Genomic DNA, 24509 nt, shown 5'->3' on the forward strand with positions numbered 1-24509 from the left:
AATTAATTAATGATGGATGGAGGAATGATTGATGGATGGATGGATGGATGATGATGAATGATGGATGAATGGATGGATAGATGGATGGATGGATGGATGGATGAATGATGGTTGGATGAATAGATGGATGAGTGATTGATGGATGGATGAATGATGGATGGATGAATTAATTAATGATGGATGGATGGATGATGATTGATTAATGATGGATGGATGAATGAATTAATGATGGATGGATGAATGATTGATGGATGGATGATGGATGGATGGAAAAAATGATGGATTGATTAATGGATGGATGGATGGATGGATGGATGAATGATGGATGGATGGATGAATTAATTAATGATGGATGGATTAATGATTGATGGATGGATGGATGATTGATTGATGGATGGATGGATGGATGGATTAATAATGGATTGATTAATGATTGATGGATGGATGGATGGATGGATGGATGGATGGATGAATGATGGATGGAGTTAGCACTGTCCTCCCAACTCCCCCAAAAAACTAATTATATAAAAAAGACTATTGATACAATCCTACCATTACAATATGTGGTGTGTGTGTGTGTGTGTGTGTGTGTGTGTGTGTGTGTGAGAGAGAGAGAGAGAGGGAGATAGAGGGAGAGAGAGCTCTACCATTTGAAGTAGTTTCTGTAACACATGCTAGTGCTCAGAACCTGGAGGGAACATGTTGTCACCTGGAGGCAGGACCGAAGAAGTAAAATACAGTAGATCCAGAGCACGATGAGAAGAGAGGACACAATTTTTACACGTTGAATCAGTATTTTAAATATCTCAGGATCAAGCAGAGATGACAACTAATGCACATATTATTTTTGTTTATATCTGTTGATAAAGGTACATTTCATATTTCAAAAAATGTAAATAACAGATATGTTAAATTTGTTTTCCATTGATCTATTTTTTGATCTGATTGATCTGAATCTAATTCTTTTTAGATTTTTGCTTGTTTATTTGTTTGTTTGTTTGTTTGACTGGTCTGGGACACAGGAACAAAGGTGCTGTCTGGTGGCTGCTCTGCAGTGCAGAGTTTGTTCCAGAGATGAAGATTCCAATGATGTAAACAGTTGGATAATTTAGTTTGGCTCCAGCTGCTATAGTAACGTGAAACACCACCACCACTACAACCTGCTGCTGTTAGTAACTACAGCCTCCTCTGCCGGTTTAAAGTTTCTGGGTGTTTTACATCAGGACTGGGCTCAGGACTGGCTCAGTCTTCCTCCTCCAGACCCCGTCCTCCAGCTGTTTGGCGGTCTTGCCTTCCGTGAGCCGCGGCGGCCTGCAGCTCTCCTGAGCTCCTGCAGGAGGCAGTGCAGCGGGGCTTCTGTCCATGGTGCTGAAGATTCGTCCGGCCCTGTCCGAGGTGCTGAACGGCTCAGGGGTGCTGAGCTCAGTCTGACGCCGCCGTGACACCGCTGCAGACCCTCTGCTGTGGGTCCGGAGGTGGATTGTGGTTGTAGTCATCGTGGTTTGTTCCAGTGAACGTGTGTTTGAGCCGGCGCTGTCTGAACGGAGGGGGAGGGGATGGCATTAAGGTAAGGCTTTATGTGTCTGACAAAGAGCACGAAGCGCTTTCTCCTGTCGGTGTTGTCGTCGGCCCGGCTGCAGGCCTTACGGTGGTCTACACCGGGCAGGCGGCACGGGACGAGGCGGTATTTCACTTCGCTCGTCGCGGAGTAAGTGCGCTTTCTGTAGGGTTTCCCTTCGTGGAGGATCAATTCAGATCGGTCAAATGTGTCAGGCTTTAACCCGATTATTATTGTGGCTCGTTATTTCTGGCCCTTACAATGGCGGCCGGTGTCGACACGGTGAGGTTAGTGAAAAGATGAACCGATGACCGCGGGTTGACTGAGGCGTCTTGTTTGTGTGTGTATGTCAGTGTAGATAGGACAGAGGCCTCGCTGGTTCACAGGCCGGCCTACATCCTGCTGTCAGCGGGGAGCCGTCACTCCGTCCTTAGTACTCCATGTTGGTTCGGTTCACTGTTCTACCTGCTCAAATGTAGTGGTAAATACACATTTAGACGGAGGCCGTGGACTGGAGCAGGTAAACAGTCACCTGCTTTGGCCTGTGACCCTGTTCCCAAACTATCAGGACCACAGTCTGTCAGTCTGTCGTCATACCTGCAGGAGCACAGAGAAACCTCAAAATACATTATATATTCAGTATATATAAGTTGTGTATGTTGTATGCAATTATTATCATTACTGAATATCTTCTAATAAAACTGATTGTTTCGGATTGTTTATATGATATTTAATTATATGTTTTTATTATGGTCTTAAAATCTGGATTGGAATCTTAGACCAGTAGAAAAAACCCATCCCTCCCTTCTGTCTGTCAGGATCATACTGTGCAGCTGTTAGTTCCCTCTTCCACCCTCAAATATACCTGCTGTCTTCGGACACATATTTCTGTAGTACAATTACTGCTGCCTCTTCTCAGGAGGTGTATTGGTCTAACAGGGTAAGAGCGGTCAACATGGAAGCAGCAGAGACAGAGAGTATGAGTCAAGCCTCAGAAATGCAGGATCCTTCATTTCCCACAATGCAACCAACCTTTTCATTAGACTCTCCCTGCCTGGTAAATGTCTACATCTGTCATACTCCTGTACGTCCCCAGACTGTAATATAGAAGACCTTATACAACAGACTGAGTGGTTGTGAGCTGAAACAGAAAATGTTCTTTTTTTTCTACTGACTGTGACGTGTTTGTTTCATCCAACAGAAAATGAGTTCAAAGGTCAGAGACTGAGTCAGCAGTGGACCAAGAGAGAGCCAATTAACCAGAGAGGACACGCCTCAAAATATCAAAGTATCTATCAAATCAAAGTAGCTATCTATCTTTTATCTATCTATCTATCTATCTATCTATCTATCTATCTATCTATCTATCTATCTATCTATCTATCTATCTATCTATCTATCTATCTGTCTATCTATCGATCTATCTATCTATCTATCTATCTATAGCTATCTATATATCCATCCATCCATCCATCTATTTATCTAATGTCTCTCTGTTTATTCAGATGAGCCAAGACGTTACAGAGACAAGAACACGAACCCGCTCCAAAGGCATCCGGGGTCAGTATACACACACACACACACACACACACACACACACACACACACACACACACACACACACACACACACACACACACACACACACACACACACACACACACACACACACACACACACACACACTACACAATAAAAGCATCAATGCTCTTTTACACTGATAGTTCTGACTTTTATTTTTGCATTTATTGATTCTCCTGCTTCTTCACTCTCAGTGTCGGAGCCTGTGGGACAAGAGATGAAGCAGGACTTGAGGTAGGTGATCTGATGCCTCAGCTGAAGACTGTCAGTGTGTATACAGCAGGTGTTGTGTGTATGAAGTGTGTGTTTGTCTTGCTGCAGCTGTAGCAGCTGTCCCACCCCTGGATGTGACGGCAAAGGCCACGTCAGTGGAAGATACTCACGACACCGAAGGTAGGATTCAAACTCTCTGTACAACAGTAAGTTAGCTTGTTAGCATGAACACATAGCAATGGCTTCATGCTATCACCCAGACTGAGATAAGATGTCAGCAAATGAATCACAGATTTAGGTTTGTTTTACCTACCTATTAGGTTTGTTTTACTTACCTTTCTGTTTGATTTTTCATATTTTCTGTTTTTATTCAAAACCATCTGGATCTTTGAAAGGTTCTTTCGCAGACTGTTGTCATGACGTCACAAGCTCTTGTACAGTATGTCCTACACACTAAGCTAGAGCTAATATCCACCTCCCTTCACTGGAACTAAACAGACTGAAAGTTCACTTCTTATGTGGACAGATGTGTCAATGTGTTTTTGGCCATGTATTATAATGATAAGGACATGAAATGAGGACATGAAATGAATGAATGAGGACATGAAAATATGTAGCCAACATACAGACAGTGACAAATTAAAGGAGACACCAACATCAAGTGTCTCAGTCAGGTGTTGTTCCACCAAGAGTATCCAGCTTCAACTCTACTGGAGGATGAACCTTTCTTCATAAACATGTTCCCTCATGTGGTGTTTAGATGATGGTGGAGGAGAGCTCTGTCTAACATGTCGTTCCAACTGCCATAGTTCACCTGGACTGAGATCAGGGGACCGCGAAGGTCGCATGATCTTCATTCTCATCAGACCCTCAGTGACCCTGTGACCTGAGGATGAATACAATATAAACACACTTCATGTTATAATATGAATACTGTATATAATAACATAATACTGTCATTATAATTCCTCATATGTGGATATATGTGAGATAAGTAAATTATTGGATGTTGTCCCGTTCAACAACAATCAGAATTTCAGTGAAACCAGTATTTTGACCTTAATGATAGAATAGTCTAACTGCACATTCACATTCACCCACAGTTGCACCATAACTCCACTGTGTCTTTGTTGAATTCTTTATTTTTTATGTGTCTGAAAATGTCAGAAAATAATGTGAAGACTTATCTTCATCTGAGTTACAATAAAGAAGAAATACAATCTTTTTGATTTAATAACACAAATCATTGTGTTGTTTTCGGCCATATTGAAAACATGATTCAAACATTCTCAGACTGTGAACCCTCATCAACAGAAGCCACTGGAGTCAGGAGGTACCAGACCTGGAGTCAAGAGATATTAGACCTGGAGTCAAGAGGTATCAGGTCTGGAATCAGGAGGTATCAGGTCTGGAATCAGGAGGTATCAGACCTGGAGCCAGGAGGTATCAGACCTGGAGTCAGGAGGTATCAGACCTGGAGTCAGGAGATATCAGGCCTGGAGTCAGGAGGTACTAGACCTGGAGTCAGGAGGTATTAGACCTGGAGTCAGGAGGTATTAACCTGGAGTCAGGAGATATCAGACCTGGAGTCAGGAGGTATCAGGTCTGGAGTCAAGAGGTATCAGGTCTGGAGTCAAGAGGTATCAGGTCTGGAGTCAGGAGGTACTAGACCTGGAGTCAGGAGGTATTAGACCTGGAGTCAGGAGGTATTAACCTGGAATCAAGATGTATCAGACCTGGAGTCAGGCGGTATCAGGTCTGGAGTCAGGAGGTATCAGGTCTGGAGTCAGGAGGGATCAGGTCTGGAGTCAGGAGGGATCAGGTCTGGAGTCAGGAGGTATCAGACCTGGAGTCAGGAGGGATCAGGTCTGGAGTCAGGAGGGATCAGGTCTGGAGTCAGGAGGTATCAGACCTGGAGTCAGGAGGTATCAGACCTGGAGTCAGGAGGTATCAGACCTGGAGTCAGGAGCAGTCAGATGAAGGTTTAAATGAATCACTGGAGCTTGTTCACATCTCTGTTAATGTTTAATGGCTGTGTTCAATAAAGAAAACTTTGTGTTGTTAGCTGAAGCACATGGAGGTTTCTATGAAGGTTGGGTCAGACCAGGTTAGACTGTGTACAGTGCTGCTGTCAGGGTTATCTGTTCCACCTCACAGTGTAACAATGACAAACACACACTATCAGCGGTGCTGTTTTATGTTAGCATGTTGGACGTTAGTATTAATGTACACACCCACCCTCCTCTCCTCAGCGTCCTGGGATGTCCTATTGTGAAGAAGAGGAAGCTGGAGGAGGCCGAGGCTGAGGCCGAGGCCGAGGAGAACCAGTCTGCTCCCAAAAGGAGGAACCAGCCTGTCAAACAGGCAACCGATGATGGCTTTACCGCAGACAGTGATGCAGCAGAGGAGGATGAGGAGCAGAAGGAGGAGGAAGAGGAGGAAGAGGAAGACCTTAAAGAGAAGAAGAAAAACAAAACAAAAAGCAGACCAGAGTCAATACAAAGTGAGTGAAACAAAACCAGAACAGTACAGCTCCAGTGTAGAGACCAGATATAACAAGTCCTTAAGGTTGAGGCAGAGGTAAAGGTCAGAGGTTAAAGGCTAAAGAACAGTAAAGCAGGAATACCAACACTGGAGGAGATGATCAGGGAGATCAGGGAGTGGGATCTGAAACCACAGGAGAGGTAACAAAAGTAAAACAGGAAATACCTCAATTATGAAAAAGAAAGAAAGAAAAAGAAAAAAAGAAAGATGGGACAGTAGTGAATCTAATTATTCACGAAAAAAGCAGACATAGAAATGTCAGAGAAAGCTAGAACAGTGTTTTTCTGAGGTCGTCAGCTGAGGGTGAAAATTAAACAATGTTTATTATTTTCATGGACTGACTCACAGCAATGTTATCTGCTCTTAATGCTGCTGTGAACTAAATGCTAAAATCCGCATGTTAACATGCTAACAATGACGATGTCAACATGCTCATGTTTACCTTGGTCACCATAGACAGATTGGCGTGTTATTACAGTATTATTTTAACAGTTTAGTGATTTATCATGCTAACCATAGCCAGTTAGCACTACACAGCACAGCTGAGGCTGATGGGAGTCATTAACAGTATTGTACAAATGTAAATGTGTCTGGACAGTGAGGGTCTGACTGACGGTGTGAGAACTTCACCATCTTAGAAAAGGGTGGTGTGGATCTATGTTACAGGGAGGAGGTTGTAACCTGAGTGAAGCAAGCAGACACAGGCTCACTCCATTACTGCATCATCATCAGTCAGATAAGGTCACTATAGGTCAGTCACAATTTCCAGAGTTATAAGCTATATCTTTTCTACTTTGACTCCACAGCAGACTGCTCACCAGAGACAACAGAGGTAAAGGACACGGCAGAGACGGCAGCTCGTCCTTCAGCTGAAGACAACAAGAACCAAACTGAACATGAGGAAACTGCTGAGGAAGTGAAGGTGGAAACGCTCTCCGACCATCATCAGCAGGAGGAAACAGAGACGCAGGGGGAAGAGGAAGGTCAGTTGGAGACACAGGACCAACAATTAGACAAACCTGAAGAAGACAAGGGGGTCACAGAGCTGAACGAGTCAAAAGAAGAGGAGGAAGAGGAAGAAGAGGAGGAAGACAAGGAAAAGGAAAAGCAGCAAGAAAGACAAGAGAATCCTGTAGAGGAGAGGGAGGTGGAAAGACAGATGATCGGCCAAGAAAACTCTGACCACCAGTACTCCAGTGGCGATTACCACCATCAGGCCAAAGAGGAGCAGAGAAAGAGGGTGGAACAAGAGCAGGAGGAGGAGGGGGAGGAGGACGAGGAAGAGGAAGAAGGGGAGGAGGAAAATGAGGGAGAAGAGAGGGAGGTCCACCACGAGGTTGACACTCCTTACACTTTGAGTCCACGCACTCAGGGATCAGAAGCCGAGGTGTCACTCAGGGAAGAAAAGGTCAGCACCCCCATGACTGAGGAAGAGGATGAAGAGCAGGAGGAGAGAGAGGAAGAGGGGGACGAGAGGCAGGGTAAGGAAGCAGGTGAGGTAGTGGAGGAGGAAGAGGAGGACCAAGCCTCTCCTACCACAGTGGTTATAGAAGTCCATTCTGAGGAGGATGATGACGAGGATGAGGAGGAGGATGAGGAGGAGGAAGAGGAGGAGGAGGAGGAGGAGGAGGAGGAAGGAGAGGAGCAGGACCGTGTCTCAGAGGGCTCAGGAATCACAGATGACTCAGAGAACTGGGACATGACCCGAGGGAACCTGGGGCTGCTGGAGCAGGCCATCGCCCTGAAGGCGGAGGAGGTGAAGGGGGGTCAGGAGGTCCGCAGCTCCCCAGAGTACCAACCATATGGCTCCTCCAGCAAGAGCTGTGAGCCTGCTGCTGTGTCCCGCCGCACCCCCCACTACAGCAAAGGTACGTACATGTCTCTGCAGCCAACAGACACCAGGTCCTCGTCCTTACACTGTGTAGTCCAGGACTGGAGCCTGTTCATCACAGCTAACACTGAGTCCTGTGTCTGGTTAGAACATATATCAGCTTAAAACATTATATTCATCACCAACATCTAGCTGTTTGAGTTGGATGATAAGTCCGCTCTAACAATTTTTCTGAATCACTTTGATGAAGTTCTCTCTTCAGAAACATCATCCTCAACTCTCTTAATGCAGCTCTCAGAACAGTTCATCAGCATTTCTCATTGTGTTTGTATCCACGCATAGTTCACTACTGAAGACGTGTTCTCACTGTCTTGATGCATTTCTCATGAAAACAATTTGTACCTTCATCAGATAGAATCACAGACCTCTCTGTCACTGTGATACTGTCCTGCAGCATCAGTGTTTTCAATCAAATCACTTTCAACTTTCTTAAATATCTGAAAGAGCAACACCAGTCACACACACACACACACACACACACACACAGATATATATCTATATATGTAGATATATATGTAGATATATATGTGCAGTGTTGTGCCAGTTCACACTTAAAAAGAACTAGTTTAAAGTTTAGTTCATACGGATGAAAATGAACTAGTTCACGTTCATAGTTCATTTTTAAAAACAAAAAACTTGTTTGTGTTCATTTGTTCCCTTTTTTTTTTTTTTTTATATAAATAGACTGCTATCCTTTTTCAATAGAACCGTCTTCTACCCATCCATCACCAGCCCCAAATCACTGCCACTCCCAAACCAAATGAATTATTCTACACCACTGAAAAATCTCAGACATTTAAAACTCGTATATAAATATAATCCGTCTGCGTCTTCACTTGTTTGTTCCTAAAATTGCTTCAAATGCTCAAACAAACTGGCTTCAGCAGTAGTATTTGCATCTGTACCGTCTGTACCGCTAGCACCAGCCATGCTGGGCCATGTCTATGGAGACGTCATGCAGCGTATGTATGTCCCATATATATGTCCCATACATCTAAGTTTGATAGCATATTTTTCTTTATATATTTTCCAATGCATAGTTCCATGTTCACCATTTTTCTATCCTCAGTTACTCAGTTACAGAAGTTATATTCTGGTTTTTACAACTGTGCCACAAATCTGCTGCAAAATGAGACAAAAATTCTAAAACTCAAGTATTTGCATCAAATGCCAAACACTTTTTTCATTATAGTAAATCTTTGGAAAAACCATGTTCTAAATCTAAAGATCCTCTGTCTTTCAGAAGCTTGTATATACATTTCTATACAGTGTTGTAAAGTGAGAGGACAGTGATCTGCTGAGACGTTGACATGTTCACAGTACAGTAAACACTAGTGCAATGTTGGAACAGAACATAGGTATTTTTCCAACATGTTACTGTTGTAACTGTAGTTCAGTTTGTGTCTGAACATTTTTACTCTGTATTTTCAAAGATTCTGTTTTTCTAAAGTCAGTCAGGTTTTTATTAAAACATTTAGAGTCTAAGTCTGAAGCTCTGGAGAAAAGGTTTAATTCACTGATGACAATGTTGATTCATCTTCCATCTTCACTGCACAGCGACTCTCTACGCTGCAGGAACAGCATGTTGAATCTTTTTATTTATAAGTCTAAACATACTTCGATCAAAATGTCCTCATTATGGATGTAAGCTAAAGTCTGCCTGCCCTGTCACAGGCACCCATTCGCTGGTCATGTGACTACTGGTACTATTTGAGGGTTGAGTCAGTGATACCTGAAGTATCAATACTACAGATATTATAGATGTTGTTCCAAGTATTGAGACGAGCACGAGTTCAATACCAGAGAGATGGACACATCTGACAGTAGATCCTCTGGACACATGAACTCTCTGTTACAGGCAGTGATCACATTCTAGTTCAGAGAGTTACCTTTTTATTCCTCCACGACAGTCAGAGACAGAGACATGTTGTCTTCAGGTTGTCCGTACGTCTGTCCATACATCTGTCCCATTCTCGTGCGCACGATATCTCAGTAACACCTTGAAGGAATTTATTATTATGAACAAATATGGCATAAACATTCACTTGGACTCAAGGATGAACTGAGTGACTTTAGTGGTCAAAGGTCAAGGTCAGTGTGACCTCAGAAACCCATTTTTTAGCCATTACTCAAAACTTCACAGCAATTATCACAGGATTTCACACAAATGGTTCATATTTTCTCTGACTCTGAATAAACAGGGATGTAACCTGGAACTAGTCTGAGCGGAGGAGGAGCTGATTCTAGTGGTTATTTGTTTTTTTATTATTTATCATTAATTTGTTATTTTAGATGTAAAAAGCTGCATCTAATGACATCATCAATAGATGCCTAATGTTTGGCAAATCACAAAGTGTAACCAGGAGCCGTTTAATGATGTATGAACTAATTAAACATCTTAGTAATAATTATCTATAGTATCCACAACTGATTGGTCATTCTGGGCCTGATGATCAGGTCCTCGTTCTAATTAATGATGTGCTTCATTTATTCTCTCTGCCATCGAAACCACACCCTCCTCTATTCAGAGAAGAAGGAAGTGAAGTGTCCTACCCCAGGGTGTGATGGGACAGGTCATGTGACTGGGCTGTACCCTCACCATCGCAGTCTGTCTGGATGTCCTCACAAAGACCGAATCCCTCCAGAGAGTGAGTTCACCTTATCCTTAACAGCACGTAGACCACCTGTAGACCACCTGTAGACCACCTGTAGACCAATGGACTCTCCTGAAGCAGGTTCTGTCACTGTGGTGGTTACTCAGCTCTGAGACTAACTCTCTATGTAACATAGGCCGGTTTGATTGAGATGTTAAACAGCTTGGAGAGTGAAGATCTGACTAGATATAGTTTCTATTTTTACTACCAGTTCTAACCCCTTCTGTCATACAACTAATAGTTCTGCTGTCATTACCATTACTGCTTTTACAGCTACTGTTTATGTTGAACAACTTCATACCACTGTCAGTGATGTGAACCCATCAGTGAACTAAACACACTGACCTGAGTCTGTGTCTGCTGTGTGTCTGTAGTCCTGGCCATGCATGAGAACGTCCTGAAGTGTCCGACTCCTGGATGCACAGGCCAAGGTCACGTCAACAGCAACCGCAACACACACCGCAGGTCAATACACACACACACACACACACACACACACACACACACACACACACACACACACACACACACACTCACACACACACACACACACACAAACATGAACACACACACGCACACATACACACACAGCTGTATAGATTATGGAAATGATCAGAAACAAATATAAAAGAATAACCAGTCTCATCTAATCGTACTAACACATACTCACACCGTCTGTAGAAGACTAATCAATAAACAAACTCCTGTCTAAAGTCTAAATGTTGACTTCTTCTTCTGGCTGTATCCCCCTGTCAGTCTGTCTGGCTGCCCCATCGCAGCAGCTGCTAAACTCAACAAGAACCAGGACAAGCAGGTTCACTTACAGGCCTCAGCCAGTGAACCATCCTCCAACTCTGACAGAGTGCTCAGGTCAGACGTGCTTCTCTCTTTGTTTTAAGTACATTCAGCTGTGACCGTTTCAGTGCAAGGGTTAAACATGACTCATGACCTTTCCTCCAGGCCCATGTGTTTTGTGAAACAGCTGGAGATCCCTCAGTATGGCAGCTACCGGCCCAACACGGTGACCACCACGCCGCGAGCTAACCTGGCCAAGGAGCTGGAGAAATACTCCAAGGTGTCTTTTGACTATGCAAGCTTTGATGTCCAGGTGTTTGGAAAGCGCATGCTGATCCCAAAGACACCCAGCTCCGCTGAAACATCACCCAAAGCCTTCAAAAGTAAGACATCACCTCACTGCTCCGCTGTTACTGTCACCTGACATGAGTTCAAATGCAAAACCAAGTGGAAACAGGTGGAGATGAACTTTTAATTTCAGTGGATTTCTTCAGCTTTTACAGATTTTCGCAATCACTTTGATGCAGTTCTTCTTCAGAAAGAGACATGTTCTCACTGTGTTGATGCATTTCTCATGAAAACAATTTGTACCTTCATCAGATAGAATCACAGACCTCTCTCTCACTGTGATACTGTCCTGCAGCATCAGTGTTTTCAATCAAATCACTTTAAACTTTCTTCTAATATGTATGAAAGGGCAAGACTAACCCTAACACACACACACACACACACACACACACACACACACACACACAGACACACACACACACACACACACACACACACACACACACACACACAAACATGAACACACACACGCACACATACACACACAGCTGTATAGATTATGGAAATGATCAGAAACAAATATAAAAGAATAACCAGTCTCATCTAATCGTACTAACACATACTCACACCGTCTGTAGAAGACTAATCAATAAACAAACTCCTGTCTAAAGTCTAAATGTTGACTTCTTCTTCTGGCTGTATCCCCCTGTCAGTCTGTCTGGCTGCCCCATCGCAGCAGCTGCTAAACTCAACAAGAACCAGGACAAGCAGGTTCACTTACAGGCCTCAGCCAGTGAACCATCCTCCAACTCTGACAGAGTGCTCAGGTCAGACGTGCTTCTCTCTTTGTTTTAAGTACATTCAGCTGTGACCGTTTCAGTGCAAGGGTTAAACATGACTCATGACCTTTCCTCCAGGCCCATGTGTTTTGTGAAACAGCTGGAGATCCCTCAGTATGGCAGCTACCGGCCCAACACGGTGACCACCACGCCGCGAGCTAACCTGGCCAAGGAGCTGGAGAAATACTCCAAGGTGTCTTTTGACTATGCAAGCTTTGATGTCCAGGTGTTTGGAAAGCGCATGCTGATCCCAAAGACACCCAGCTCCGCTGAAACATCACCCAAAGCCTTCAAAAGTAAGACATCACCTCACTGCTCCGCTGTTACTGTCACCTGACATGAGTTCAAATGCAAAACCAAGTGGAAACAGGTGGAGATGAACTTTTAATTTCAGTGGATTTCTTCAGCTTTTACAGATTTTCGCAATCACTTTGATGCAGTTCTTCTTCAGAAAGAGACATGTTCTCACTGTGTTGATGCATTTCTCATGAAAACAATTTGTACCTTCATCAGATAGAATCACAGACCTCTCTCTCACTGTGATACTGTCCTGCAGCATCAGTGTTTTCAATCAAATCACTTTAAACTTTCTTCTAATATGTATGAAAGGGCAAGACTAACCCTAACACACACACACACACACACACACACACACACACACACACAGACACACACACACACACACACACACATAGACACTGCCTTCCCATGTGTTCTAAACCAGGTCTCATTTTCTTTTAAAACACACAAATACAAAAATCACACACACAATATGCAAAGTGCCACAAATCTGCTGCAAAATGAATCAAAAAATATAAAAATCAAGTATTTGCATTTTTTTCATTATAGTAAATCTTTGGAAAAACCATGTTCTACATCTAAAGATCCTCTGTCTTCCATAGGTTTAGACTTCTGATGAGTGAATTGCATCAAAGCGATTGAGAAAAAGAGGTCTTTTTAACCTCAGTGTTGAGTCTCTATAACCTCAGTCTTGTGTATGTATAACCTCAGTCTTGTCTCTATAACCTCAGTGTTGAGTCTCTATAACCTCAGTCTTGTCTCTATAACCTCAGTGTTGAGTCTCTATAACCTCAGTCTTGTCTCTATAACCTCAGTGTTGTGTCTATAACCTCAGTGTTGAGTCTCTATGACCTCAGTCTTGTCTCTATAACCTCTGTGTTGTGTCTCTATAACCTCAGTGTTGAGTCTCTATGACCTCAGTGTTGAGTCTCTATGACCTCAGTCTTGTGTCTGCATAACCTCAGTGTTGAGTCTCTATGACCTCAGTGTTGTGTCTCTATGACCTCAGTGTTGTGTCTATAACTTCAGTGTTGAGTCTCTATGACCTCAGTGTTGTGTCTATGACCTCAGTGTTGTGTCTCTATAACCTCAGTGTTGTGTCTTTATAACCTCAGTGTTGTGTCTATAACCTCAGTGTTGAGTCTCTATGACCTCAGTGTTGTGTCTCTATAACCTCAGTGTTGTGTCTCTATAACTTCAGTGTTGTGTCTATATAACCTCAGTGTTGTGTCTATGACATCAGTGTTGTGTCTCTATAACCTCAGTGTTGTGTCTATGACCTCAGTGTTGTGTCTATAACCTCAGTGTTGAGTCTCTATGACCTCAGTGTTGTGTCTCTATAACCTCAGTGTTGTGTCTATAACCTCAGCGTTGTGTCTCTAGTAATGATTTATAGTATCTTCCAATATTAATTTTCTATTATATTCAATATTTATGGTCGCTAGCTGCTTAAGTTAAATTCATATTTAGTGAATAATAATGAATCATTTGGGTGCATGAATAAACTGAACATACATTTAAACAATAGTTGGCATTTGAGATAAAGAAAACACAACTTTGTTCATCATGCAGAAGAAAAAAATCAATTTAGTCTGTTCCTCCTCTTCATGGTTGAAATAGGCTGATCAATATTTTAATATTACATGTCACAGTTCACAGTCTTTCTGAACAATGTCTAACAAAAAAAGAAAAGAGAAACATGCCACAGACATGCTTTTGAGAGGCAGAGAAGGAAACAGGCATCGTAGACAGTTGCCTAAAAATGCAAGAGAACATTAAAGAATAAAGAGGACAGATCAGCTGTTCTGACTGGATCTCACAGTTTGTTTTCATCTGTCAGTAAAAATGTGGATCTAGGCAGATGGCTGCCATGAGCCCGGCTCTGTTCCAGGTTTCTACCAGTTTAATCACTTCTTTCCTCTCCACTGTCCTCAGCTGCTGCTCATGTTGGATTTGTTGGGTCTGTCAACAATACTGTATTACACAGAGTCTAGACCCACTCTGTTTGAAAAGATCCCTGAGAGAACTGTGCTATATTAATAAAACTGAATTAGATATAATTCACACTGAACCTTGAATATATTTTACATAATTCATAATTCAACAATCCATAATTTTTGTAATGTCAGAGTATAAACTCATAATTCTTGTGCATGATTAAACTGGAGAGCAGGAACCAGGCTCATTACTGTGTGGTCACCTTCTTAATGAACACTGACATGATTTCTCTGGTACAATACAAACCAACCACACACCTGATCCGACAGCAGCTGTATTAACAACATTTAGTCATGTCAGACTGCTCTGCTCTGGTTCCTGTCCCAGTAACTTCCCTCCTCTCCCACAGCTAAATCATTCCCTAAGGCCTCCTCCCCCAGCCACAGTGTGTCTGGAGGATTCTCCAAGAGCGCCTCATCCTCCAGTGGTTATGACTATAGCCAAGATGCAGAGGCAGCCCACATGGCAGCAACAGCCATCCTCAACCTGTCCACCCGCTGCTGGGAGAGACCAGAGACTCTCAGCACCAAGCCCAGGGAGCCCTGCGCAAAGGTACACACTCATTCTTCCTGGGACCAGATCTGACTAGATCAATCACATACACACTCACCGTCTTTATCTGAACTCTGTAGGAGTCGGACATTGAAGTGGATGAAAACGGCACTTTGGACCTCAGCATGAAGAAAACTAAGAGGGAGGGCATGCAGTCTCCAGAGCCTTCATCCTCCTCGTCTTCATCCTCTCAGCACGTTGGAGCCACCTTGTCTCAGGGCCAAACTCAGCCAGAGTGGGAGGGGCCACTGGACTTCACCAAACCAAGTGGAGTCAAAGAAGAGGACCATGAGGAGGTATGGTACACATCCAGACCAGGGGCCTCATCAGTGCGTAGGATTCATAATAAAAGTGTACGTTTGCACAAAAGCTGAAATAACGCGCCAGTGTATCCATCATGCAGCATTATGCATGAGTGTCACCACTGTATTTACAGGTGAAACTCAAAAAATTAGAATATTGTTCAAAAGTTCATTCAAGTCAGCAATTCAACTTCAAATGTGAAACTAACACGTGATATAAACTCAGTACATGCAAAGTGAGATATGTCAAGGCTTTATTTGTTATAATCTTGATGATCATGGCTTACAGTTTTTGAAAACCCCAAATTCCAAATCTCAGAAAATTAGAATATTTGGAAAAGGTTCAATACTATAGGCTCAAAGTGTCACACGCTCATCAGCTAATTAATTCAAAACACCTGTGAAGGGTTCCTGAGTCTTTAAATGGTCTCTCAGTCTGGTTCAGTAGAATTCACAATCATGGGGAAGACTGCTGACCTGACAGTTGTGCAGAAAACCATCATTGACACCCTCCACAAGGAGGGAAAGCCTCAAAAGGTAATTGCAAAAGAAGTTGGATGTTCTCAAAGTGCTGTATCAAAGCACATTAATAGAAAGTTAGCTGGAAGGGAAAAGTGTGGAAGAAAAAGGTGCACAAGCCGCAGGGATGACCGGAGTCTGGAGAGGATTGTCAGGAAAAGGCCATTCAAAAGTGTGGGGGAACTTCACAAGGAGTGGACCGAGGCTGGAGTTAGTGCATCAAGAGCCACCACACACACACGGATCCTGCAAATGGGCTTCAAATGTCGTATTCCTCTTATCAAGCCGCTCCTGAACAACAAACAACGTCAGAAGCGTCTTACCTGGGCTAAAGACAAAAAGAACTGGTCTGTTGCTCAGTGGTCCAAAGTCCTCTTTTCCGATGAGAGCAAATTTTGCATCTCATTTGGAAACCAAGGTCCCAGAGTCTGGAGGAAGAATGGAGATGCACACAATCCAAGATGCATGAAGTCCAGTGTGAAGTTTCCTCAGTCTGTGTTGGTTTGGGGAGCCATGTCATCTGCTGGTGTTGGTCCACTGTGCTTTGAGTCCAGAATCAACGCAGCTGTCTATCAGGAGATTTTAGAACACTTCATGGTTCCTTCAGCAGACAAGCTTTATGGAGATGCTGACTTCATTTTCCAACAGGACTTGGCACCTGCCCACACTGCCAAAAGTACCAAAACCTGGTTAAATAACCATCAGATAACGGTGCTTGATTGGCCAGCAAACTCGCCAGACCTGAACCCCATAGAGAATTTATGGGGCATTGCCAAGAGAAAGATGAGAGACATGAGACCGAACAATGCAGCAGAGCTGAAGGCCGCTATCAAAGCATCCTGGTCTTCCATAACACCTGAGCAGTGCCACAGGCTGATAGCATCCATGCCATGCCGCATTGAGGCAGTAATTCATGCAAAAGGGGCCCAAACCAAGTACTAAGTACATATGCAAGATTAAACCTTTCAGAGGGCCAATATTTCTCTGTTTAAAATCCCCTTTCTATTAATTGTATGTGATATTCTAATTTTTTGAGATTTTCAATTTGAGGTTTTCATAAGTTGTAAGCCATAATCATCAAAATTATATCAAATGAAGGCTTGAAATATCTTGAGTTGCATGTTATGAACCTATGTTATACATTAGTTTCACCTTGTAAATCTAATTGCTGGAATAAATGAACCTTTGCACGATATTCTAATTTTTTGAGTTTCACCTGTATATGTTTGCAGCCATCAGGCTGATTAATTCATATCTTGCCAAATTGATTGCAGCAATCAGTGGTAGACCATCACACACCCTGGGATAACATTAGAAATAGGGAATTTCGTAGGTGAACACAATTTATTTATTTAAGTGGTGTGTCTGGTGCGCTCTGTGCATCTGACTCACTGCAACTGTTCATTGTTCAATTCACCACCTTACCATCTGTGTCGCCAATTTCCCCTGTCTCCAAAATGTTTGTACACATGAGACAGACTTAGCATACATGTGCGCACATTTTACTGTCAGGTTTGTTTTTATAGAGCCCTATCTTTGCGTGGGAAATGGCGTATGCATCTCTCAGGCCATGTTTTGTGCATACACAATGGTTATAAATGAGGCCCCAGGAGAGTGAGCCATGATGATGACATGCCATCATGATTACCTGTGTTCTCACCTTTGTTCAGGTGGAGTATACGGCTCCCTCATACACCTCATCTGATGGGGAGGAAGAGGACCAGGAGAACCTGGAGGACAGGAAGTACCCCGGTGAAGTCACCACCAGCAGCTTCAAGGTCAAGTTTCAGCCCAAAGACAGCAAAAAAGAGGTTCTGGTGTAAGTAACAACCTTTCACACAACATGGTTCCACTTTCACTGTAGCGTGTATCTGCTGATCACAATGAAACACCTTCTGTACAGTCAGAACATCATAAAACTGTCTCTCTGTAAACCTTCTGCTGTGTTCATGTCATATGAGAGATTCTATGGAGACCATTTTTAACAACATTCAGGTAACAGTTAGACCTGAGAAAAGTATCTGACTTTGTAACTGACTTGGCACAAGAGTTGAGTTGTTGTTTCCTCATCTCTAACATCTGATAGGACCTGAACAAATTCAACATTAACAGCTTACTGTGATACTGTAGTATTTCATATAAGAATCATGTGTCTTTGTCTTAGATGTCCCACCCCGGGCTGTGATGGCAGTGGACACATTACTGGAAACTACGCATCCCATCGAAGGTGAGACCTGCTCTCTGACTGGGACATGAGGAGTGTTTCTGCTTTATTAATCTGTGGTGTTTGTACCTTAAAAGGGTTGAAGTATGATTTCATTCTGTCATTGAATCATTTCATAAAGAGAAGCAGAGTGATGGTAAATCTGACAAAAGTCAGACCATGTCCCTGTCTTGTCTCTCCGTTCCCTCAGTGTAGCTACAGTAGGTATGTAGGTGTCGTTATTGTGACTACTGGATCATGACTGGTTGCTGTTCTGTAACAGCCCGCAAATGACTGTGTAATTATTTTGTGTATAATAACAATAACAACGATAAAATATCTATTGGGTACCAATGTGGCTGTCAACCACTGTTACCCCCTGTTTCCACCTGTTACCCCCTGTTACCCCTGTCCCCCGTTACCTCCCGTCACCCCTTGTTACCCACTGCCATTCCTGTTACCCCCTGTCACCCCCTGTTACCCCTGTCACTCTTGTTATCTTTTCACTCCTTGTTACCCTGTTATCCCGTCACTCACTGTTACCCCGTTACCCCTGTCATTCCCTATCACCCCTTGTTACCCTGTCGCCCCTTGTTACCCTCTGTTACCCCATCATTCCCTGTTCCCTCCTGTTATCCCTGTCACTCCCTGTTAACCCTGTTACCCCTATGCAAGTTCTTAAATTAGTATTTATTATTGATATAGTTATTCATAATATTTTTAATGTATTTTTATGTTATTGTTGTTGCCCCCTAAACTCTAATGTGTTGCCTCCTTGTTTTCTGTATCCTACTTCATCATGTAGAGGTGGTCCTCCTCACCTGTAGGATACTGATCCAGGTGAAGAGGTAGGGGTGGTCTTACCTCCTCACCTGTAGAATACTAATACACATGAACCTCTTCACCTGGACTAACACCCAGTAAATGTTTCCACAGTCATTTGAGGGCTTTAATGTAAAGGTTTCTCCAGTCAATGATCCACGAGGAAGGGAATATGCAGCTGTGGAAGCTGCAGTCTCTACAGACAGAGGAGTTGGGAGGACTCAGGGTTTTAATATAATGTAGCACATTAATTACTGTTTGTGTTTCATGTTAGAGATGAATCAGATGAGCACATTAATGAATCACAGAAATACTTTCCTCTTATGTTTAACCTCATTAAAAATCAGAAGGAGCAGCTCACACACGCACACCTTCATTCGTCATTATTTTTCCACTATTACTTTTCTGTTAAGATTAGTAGTTCTGTCCTGGCTCTGTAGTCCAATTAAGGTCCTGGCTCTGTAGTCCAGCTCAGGTTCTGGCTCTATAGTCAAGTTCTGTCCTGGCTCTGTAGTCAAGTTCTGTTCTTGCTCTGTAGTCCAGTTCAGGTTCTGGCTCTGTGGTCCAGCTCAGGTTCTGGCTCTGTAGCCCAGTTCTGTCCTGACTCTGTAGCCCAGTTCTGTTCTGGCTCTGAAGTCCAGCTCCAGCTCTGGCTCTGTAGCCCAGTTCAGAGTCTGGCTCTGTAGTCCAGTTCTGTTCTGTAGTCCAGTTCACGTCCTGGCTCTGTAGTCCAGCTCAGGTTCTGGCTCTGTAGCCCAGTTCAGAGTCTGGCTCTGTAGTCCAGTTCAGATTCTGGCTCCATGGTCCAGTTCAGGTCCTGGCTCTGTCGCCCAGTTCAGGTTTTGGCTCCATGGTCCAGTTCAGGTTCTGGCTCTATAGCCCAGTTCAAGTTCTGGTTCTGTAGTCCAGTTCTGTTCTGGCTCTGTAGTCCAGTTCAGGTCCTGGCTTTGTAGCCCAGTTCAGGTCCTGGTTCTGTAGTCCAGTTCTGTTCTGGCTCTGTAGTCCAGTTCAAGTCCTGGTTCTGTAGTCCAGTTCTGTCCTGGCTCTGTAGCTGAGTTCAGTCCTGGCTCTGTAGTCCAGTTCAAGTTCTGGCTCTGTAGCCCAGTTCAGGTTCTGGCTCTGTAGTCTAGGTTCTGTCCTGGCTCTGTAGCCGAGTTCAGTCCTGGCTCTGTAGTCCAGTTCAAGTTCTGGCTCTGTAGTCCAGTTCTGTCCTGGCTCTGTAGTCCAGTTCAAGTTCTGGCTCTGTAGTCTAGTTCTGTTCTGGCTCTGTAGTCAGTTCAGGTCCTGGCTCTGTAGTCCAGTTCTCCCTGGCTCTGTAGTCCAGTTCTGTCCTGGCTCTATAGCCCAGTTCAGTCCTGGCTCTGAAGTTCAGTTCCGTTCTGGCTCTGAAGTCAGTTCAAGTCCTGGCCCTATAGCCAAGTTCTGTCAAGGGCTCTGTAGTCAGTTCATGTCTCTGGCTCTGTAGTCCAGCTCTGTCCTGGCTCTGTAGTCAGTTCATGTCTCTGGCTCTGTAGTCCAGTTCTGTCCTGGCTCTTTAGTCAGTTCAGGTCTCTGTCTCTGTAGTCCAGTTCAGGTCTCTGGTTTCCTGACGGTCTCTCTCTCTCTGTATCTTCCAGTCTGTCTGGCTGTCCTCTTGCTGATAAGTCACTTCGGACCCTCATGGCTGCCCACACAGCTGAACTGAAGTATGTCTTCCTCTGTTGCTGTCTCCTCATGTCCAGCTCTGTCCCTGCTCTGCTCTCAACACAGACACAACTCACTGAGGTCTACAAACACGTGTATTAATGATACAGGGTTGAAACTGCGTGCCTGCACCAACATACTTGATCTTTTATGGAACAGTAATATTTCTATAATATCATATTTAACTGAAGTAACCCTCCATAATAAGTGTCTGGGTTTCTTATTTCTTACAGCTTTATAAAACAGCTGCCATTACACCAGTTTGTTCATAAATAAAGAGTTCATTCATAAAAAAAGACCTAATTACAACGAGCACTGAAGTTAAAGCTCCATATAGTATAAAGGAAGATGTCCATGTGTTTGATTATAGATCAGGTCTAGGTTCTATATTAATACTGTGAAAGTATCAAAGCCTCAGTCCACAGAGAAATGCACACAGCCTGTATTCAGAAACTGAGCCTTAAAACCAGCCGTCAGGACTTCTGGAACTTTGTGATGTCACAACAAAGCAGTCATCAAGCCCCGCCCACCTGGACCCACCATCCAAACCTTGCAGGATTTGGTTTCTCTGAGTGTTTTAACTGAAATCTGCTATATTTTTATTGGATCAATCAGAAAACAGTCAGCCAATCAGAAGAGAGGCTCAGAGCCTCCTCTCTTCTGATTGGCTCACCGAACTGCTGTTACTAGAGCTCCAGAGAGAGGACGTGTAAAACTACACTGAGATGAACTACTATATATCTTCTTATGGATCAACAGTTCAAATAAAACACTGGACAAGAGCAAAATATGGAGCTTTAAATGATTATTATTATTATTATTATTATTTAATATTATTGTTGGCAGGCTTCACAATTGCCTTTATTGTGAAAGTTTTTGTATCATGTAACATTAATATTATGTAATATTAGACATATATGTATGTGTCTAATGATTTTCTGCTTGTATTAAGACAGTGACTTTTCTGGTTGATTATGATTTATTCAACAGATTGGAAACAGTAAAATATTGTATTACTCCCTATTGCTGGGTTCTGGTATCCAGCTGTTTGAACAGAGCCTTGCTGCAGCATGGCAGCAGCAGAGTGTCTACACTGTCAGTATATACAGGTCAGGCCTGCAGAGTGACAGAGTGTCTGTGTCTCAGGTGTCCGACTCCAGGCTGTGATGGATCAGGCCACATCACTGGAAACTATGCTTCACATAGAAGGTAGGAGCTCTCCTCCTCATCTGCCTACTGCACCATCAGTCACTCTGCTGACAGATGCTGTGACTCTCCCTCTGTTCCTCTCTGCCAGTCTGTCCGGGTGCCCCAGAGCCAAGAAGAGCGGGGTCAAATCAGTCCCCACCAAAGATGACAAGGAAGACTCTGAGCTGCTGAGGTGAGCAAAAGGACCTGAGAGGCAGAGTCTGAAATATACTGAATTATAATTCATGAGATTAACATGTTCTGAAAGTGAGACATGGTTTTTAGTTTAATACTAATTTATCCTCCAGTGCAACAGGACAGACCTCACATCTCAACCCTACCACATGCAGCTCTAACCAAACCTAAAACATTGTTTCATATAATCACACAAATTGTGATAGACTAAAGTTTCCTTTAGTTTGCGTCAGTATATTACACAAACTTTTGTACTATCCATGCAGTTACACATTATTCTCATACACTCTGTATATGGAGGAGAAACCACGTCAAATGAAAAATTGATCAAAGAGACATTTGTACAGAGGATATGTGAGGAGAGTCAGTCACAAATAAAATAAGCTTATATTTAATTGACTGAAGGATCTAATTGAAGGTTTACTGAGGCCTTTTTACAGTCCATTTAAAATATTGAATGCAGCCTCATGTTTATGTAATTACACATTTCATTCACACATTTGATGTTGTGACATTTGTATTTTCTGGGACGTTTAGAAGTGGTTGCCAAATAAATTCTGAACCTGAAGGACCAAATCTGGATCCTTGAGTCCCTCTGTTGCTGCACCTCCTCTCTCTCAGTGAGTCTATTCAGTGTTTTCTGCCTCCAGGTGTCCAGTTCCCGGCTGCGACAGTCTGGGCCACATCAGTGGGAAGTACGCCACTCATCGTAGCGCCTACGGCTGTCCGCTGGCAGCACGTCGGCAGAAGGAAGGTCTTCTTAATGGCACCCCCTTCTCCTGGAAGGCCTTCAAGACTGAAGGCCCGACCTGCCCAACGCCAGGCTGCGACGGCTCCGGCCACGCTAACGGCAGTTTCCTGACTCACCGCAGGTATCGTTTAGAGAGCAGCTCAGCATACACCTTCATCTCAGAGTACATTCATACAAGTCCCCCTCCCCAGGTCTGACCTGAGACCCTGACAGTGACAGTTCATCATCTGATACAAAGGTGGAGGTGAATGATCTCTGATCATTGGCTACACAGAGCCTGGACTTGTTTCATAGCTTCCTCTGGAAGATGCCCAATCGACCTTTTGTATTACAGAAAACACAAATTTCTGATTGGTTCATAGTGGTTAGTCCAAGGTTCTCAATCAGGATCAATGAAACATAGAAAAGTTTTTTAGCTGTATTCACATTCAGTTGTCAGCAGTGCAGCTCAGGGTGCACTTTATTACCCTTTAAGCTCTTTTACATGATTCACTTTCCCACACTTTGAAAACCCGATTTAGACAAATACTGCTCATTTCCTTTGGTAATTCACCATGAAGTAGAGTCACATGGACCAAGGTTAGATCACCAACTGATCTGGGGATCCAAACTTTGAGGGATCCCAAGGTTCTGAAGCTTGAAGTTCATTATATGTGAGATGGTTTACAGTAAATTCAGTAAGGTCGCATTCAGCCCTGTAATTCATTTCAACACAGAGGGGTCCAGCAAAAAGTCACTGGGTCACTCAGCAACTAAATTCCACTTGAATCTAGATCAGTTTGGAAACAGGCACCACTTCATCAGATAATCAGAAATGATAAAGGTCTTAAGGTGGTTAATATTATTATTATATTAATGTTGAGAAACTTACTGCCAATTTCGAAATCTAAGTATTGACTCATAGAACTGATCAGCTGCTCATCTCAGTCTGTCAGGTTGTCCCAGAGCGTCAGCCAACAAGAAGAGAGCCAAGTTCCCTGGAGACGAGTACATTACTGCAAAGTTCAGAGCCAGTGACGGTAAGAGTTAGTCCCTCTGTCTAACAGTATATCTCAAATTGTGTCTGCTGCTGTTATCACTAACACATAGAGACAACAACATAGAAAGAGCACAGACTCAGAGGGGTAATGTTCTCTACAGCTGAACACACTGCAGCACCACAGGGTTAGCAGGGGTCTTGATTTTGTGTTTGCTAACTGTGTTCACACAGTTCTGGACAACGATGAGGACATCAAACAGCTCAACAAGGAGATCAATGAGCTGAATGAGTCCAACTCAGAGATGGAGACTGACATGATGAACCTGCACACTCAGGTGAGGAAATACATTCAGGAGGCAATGCCTGTTGATTTGGCATTGATCAGAGACAATAAAGACAGTAGAGACTGCAGGATGCTGCAGAAACTAATTTCACTGATGCATTAGTAAAGCTCTGTGTGTTGCTGCTTGTTGTGTGTCTGTCTCTGCTTCAGATCTCTTCAATGGAGAAGAACCTGAAGAGCATGGAGGAGGAGAATAAACAGATTGAGGAAAGGAATGAGGCTTTGTTCCTGGAGTTATCTGGTCTGAGTCAGGCCCTGATCCAAAGCCTGGCCAACATCCGCCTACCCACCATGGTGAGTATACACAATGC

General features: G+C 43.4%; 1 protein-coding gene across 1 annotated transcript in view; it reads left to right on the forward strand.

Annotated features, from left to right (window-relative positions):
• The first annotated feature begins 1338 nt into the window (after positions 1–1338).
• Positions 1339–24509, forward strand: part of myt1a (myelin transcription factor 1a) — a 31326-nt gene continuing 8155 nt past the window's right edge. The window contains exons 1-22 of the mRNA XM_056385880.1: positions 1339–1567; positions 2760–2846; positions 3064–3118; positions 3334–3373; positions 3461–3532; positions 5605–5855; positions 6703–7764; positions 10316–10435; positions 10816–10906; positions 11198–11311; positions 11402–11619; positions 15011–15213; positions 15294–15509; positions 17705–17853; positions 18199–18261; positions 20676–20744; positions 21889–21951; positions 22040–22123; positions 22776–22997; positions 23804–23895; positions 24087–24190; positions 24349–24492. Of these exons, the coding sequence (XP_056241855.1) occupies positions 3064–3118; positions 3334–3373; positions 3461–3532; positions 5605–5855; positions 6703–7764; positions 10316–10435; positions 10816–10906; positions 11198–11311; positions 11402–11619; positions 15011–15213; positions 15294–15509; positions 17705–17853; positions 18199–18261; positions 20676–20744; positions 21889–21951; positions 22040–22123; positions 22776–22997; positions 23804–23895; positions 24087–24190; positions 24349–24492 (3432 nt within the window). The 5' untranslated portion in view covers positions 1339–1567; positions 2760–2846. The remainder of the gene's footprint in view (positions 1568–2759; positions 2847–3063; positions 3119–3333; positions 3374–3460; positions 3533–5604; positions 5856–6702; positions 7765–10315; positions 10436–10815; positions 10907–11197; positions 11312–11401; positions 11620–15010; positions 15214–15293; positions 15510–17704; positions 17854–18198; positions 18262–20675; positions 20745–21888; positions 21952–22039; positions 22124–22775; positions 22998–23803; positions 23896–24086; positions 24191–24348; positions 24493–24509) is intronic.

Source organism: Seriola aureovittata, chromosome 9 (assembly GCF_021018895.1).
Source record: "Seriola aureovittata isolate HTS-2021-v1 ecotype China chromosome 9, ASM2101889v1, whole genome shotgun sequence".
NCBI lineage: Eukaryota > Metazoa > Chordata > Actinopteri > Carangiformes > Carangidae > Seriola > Seriola aureovittata.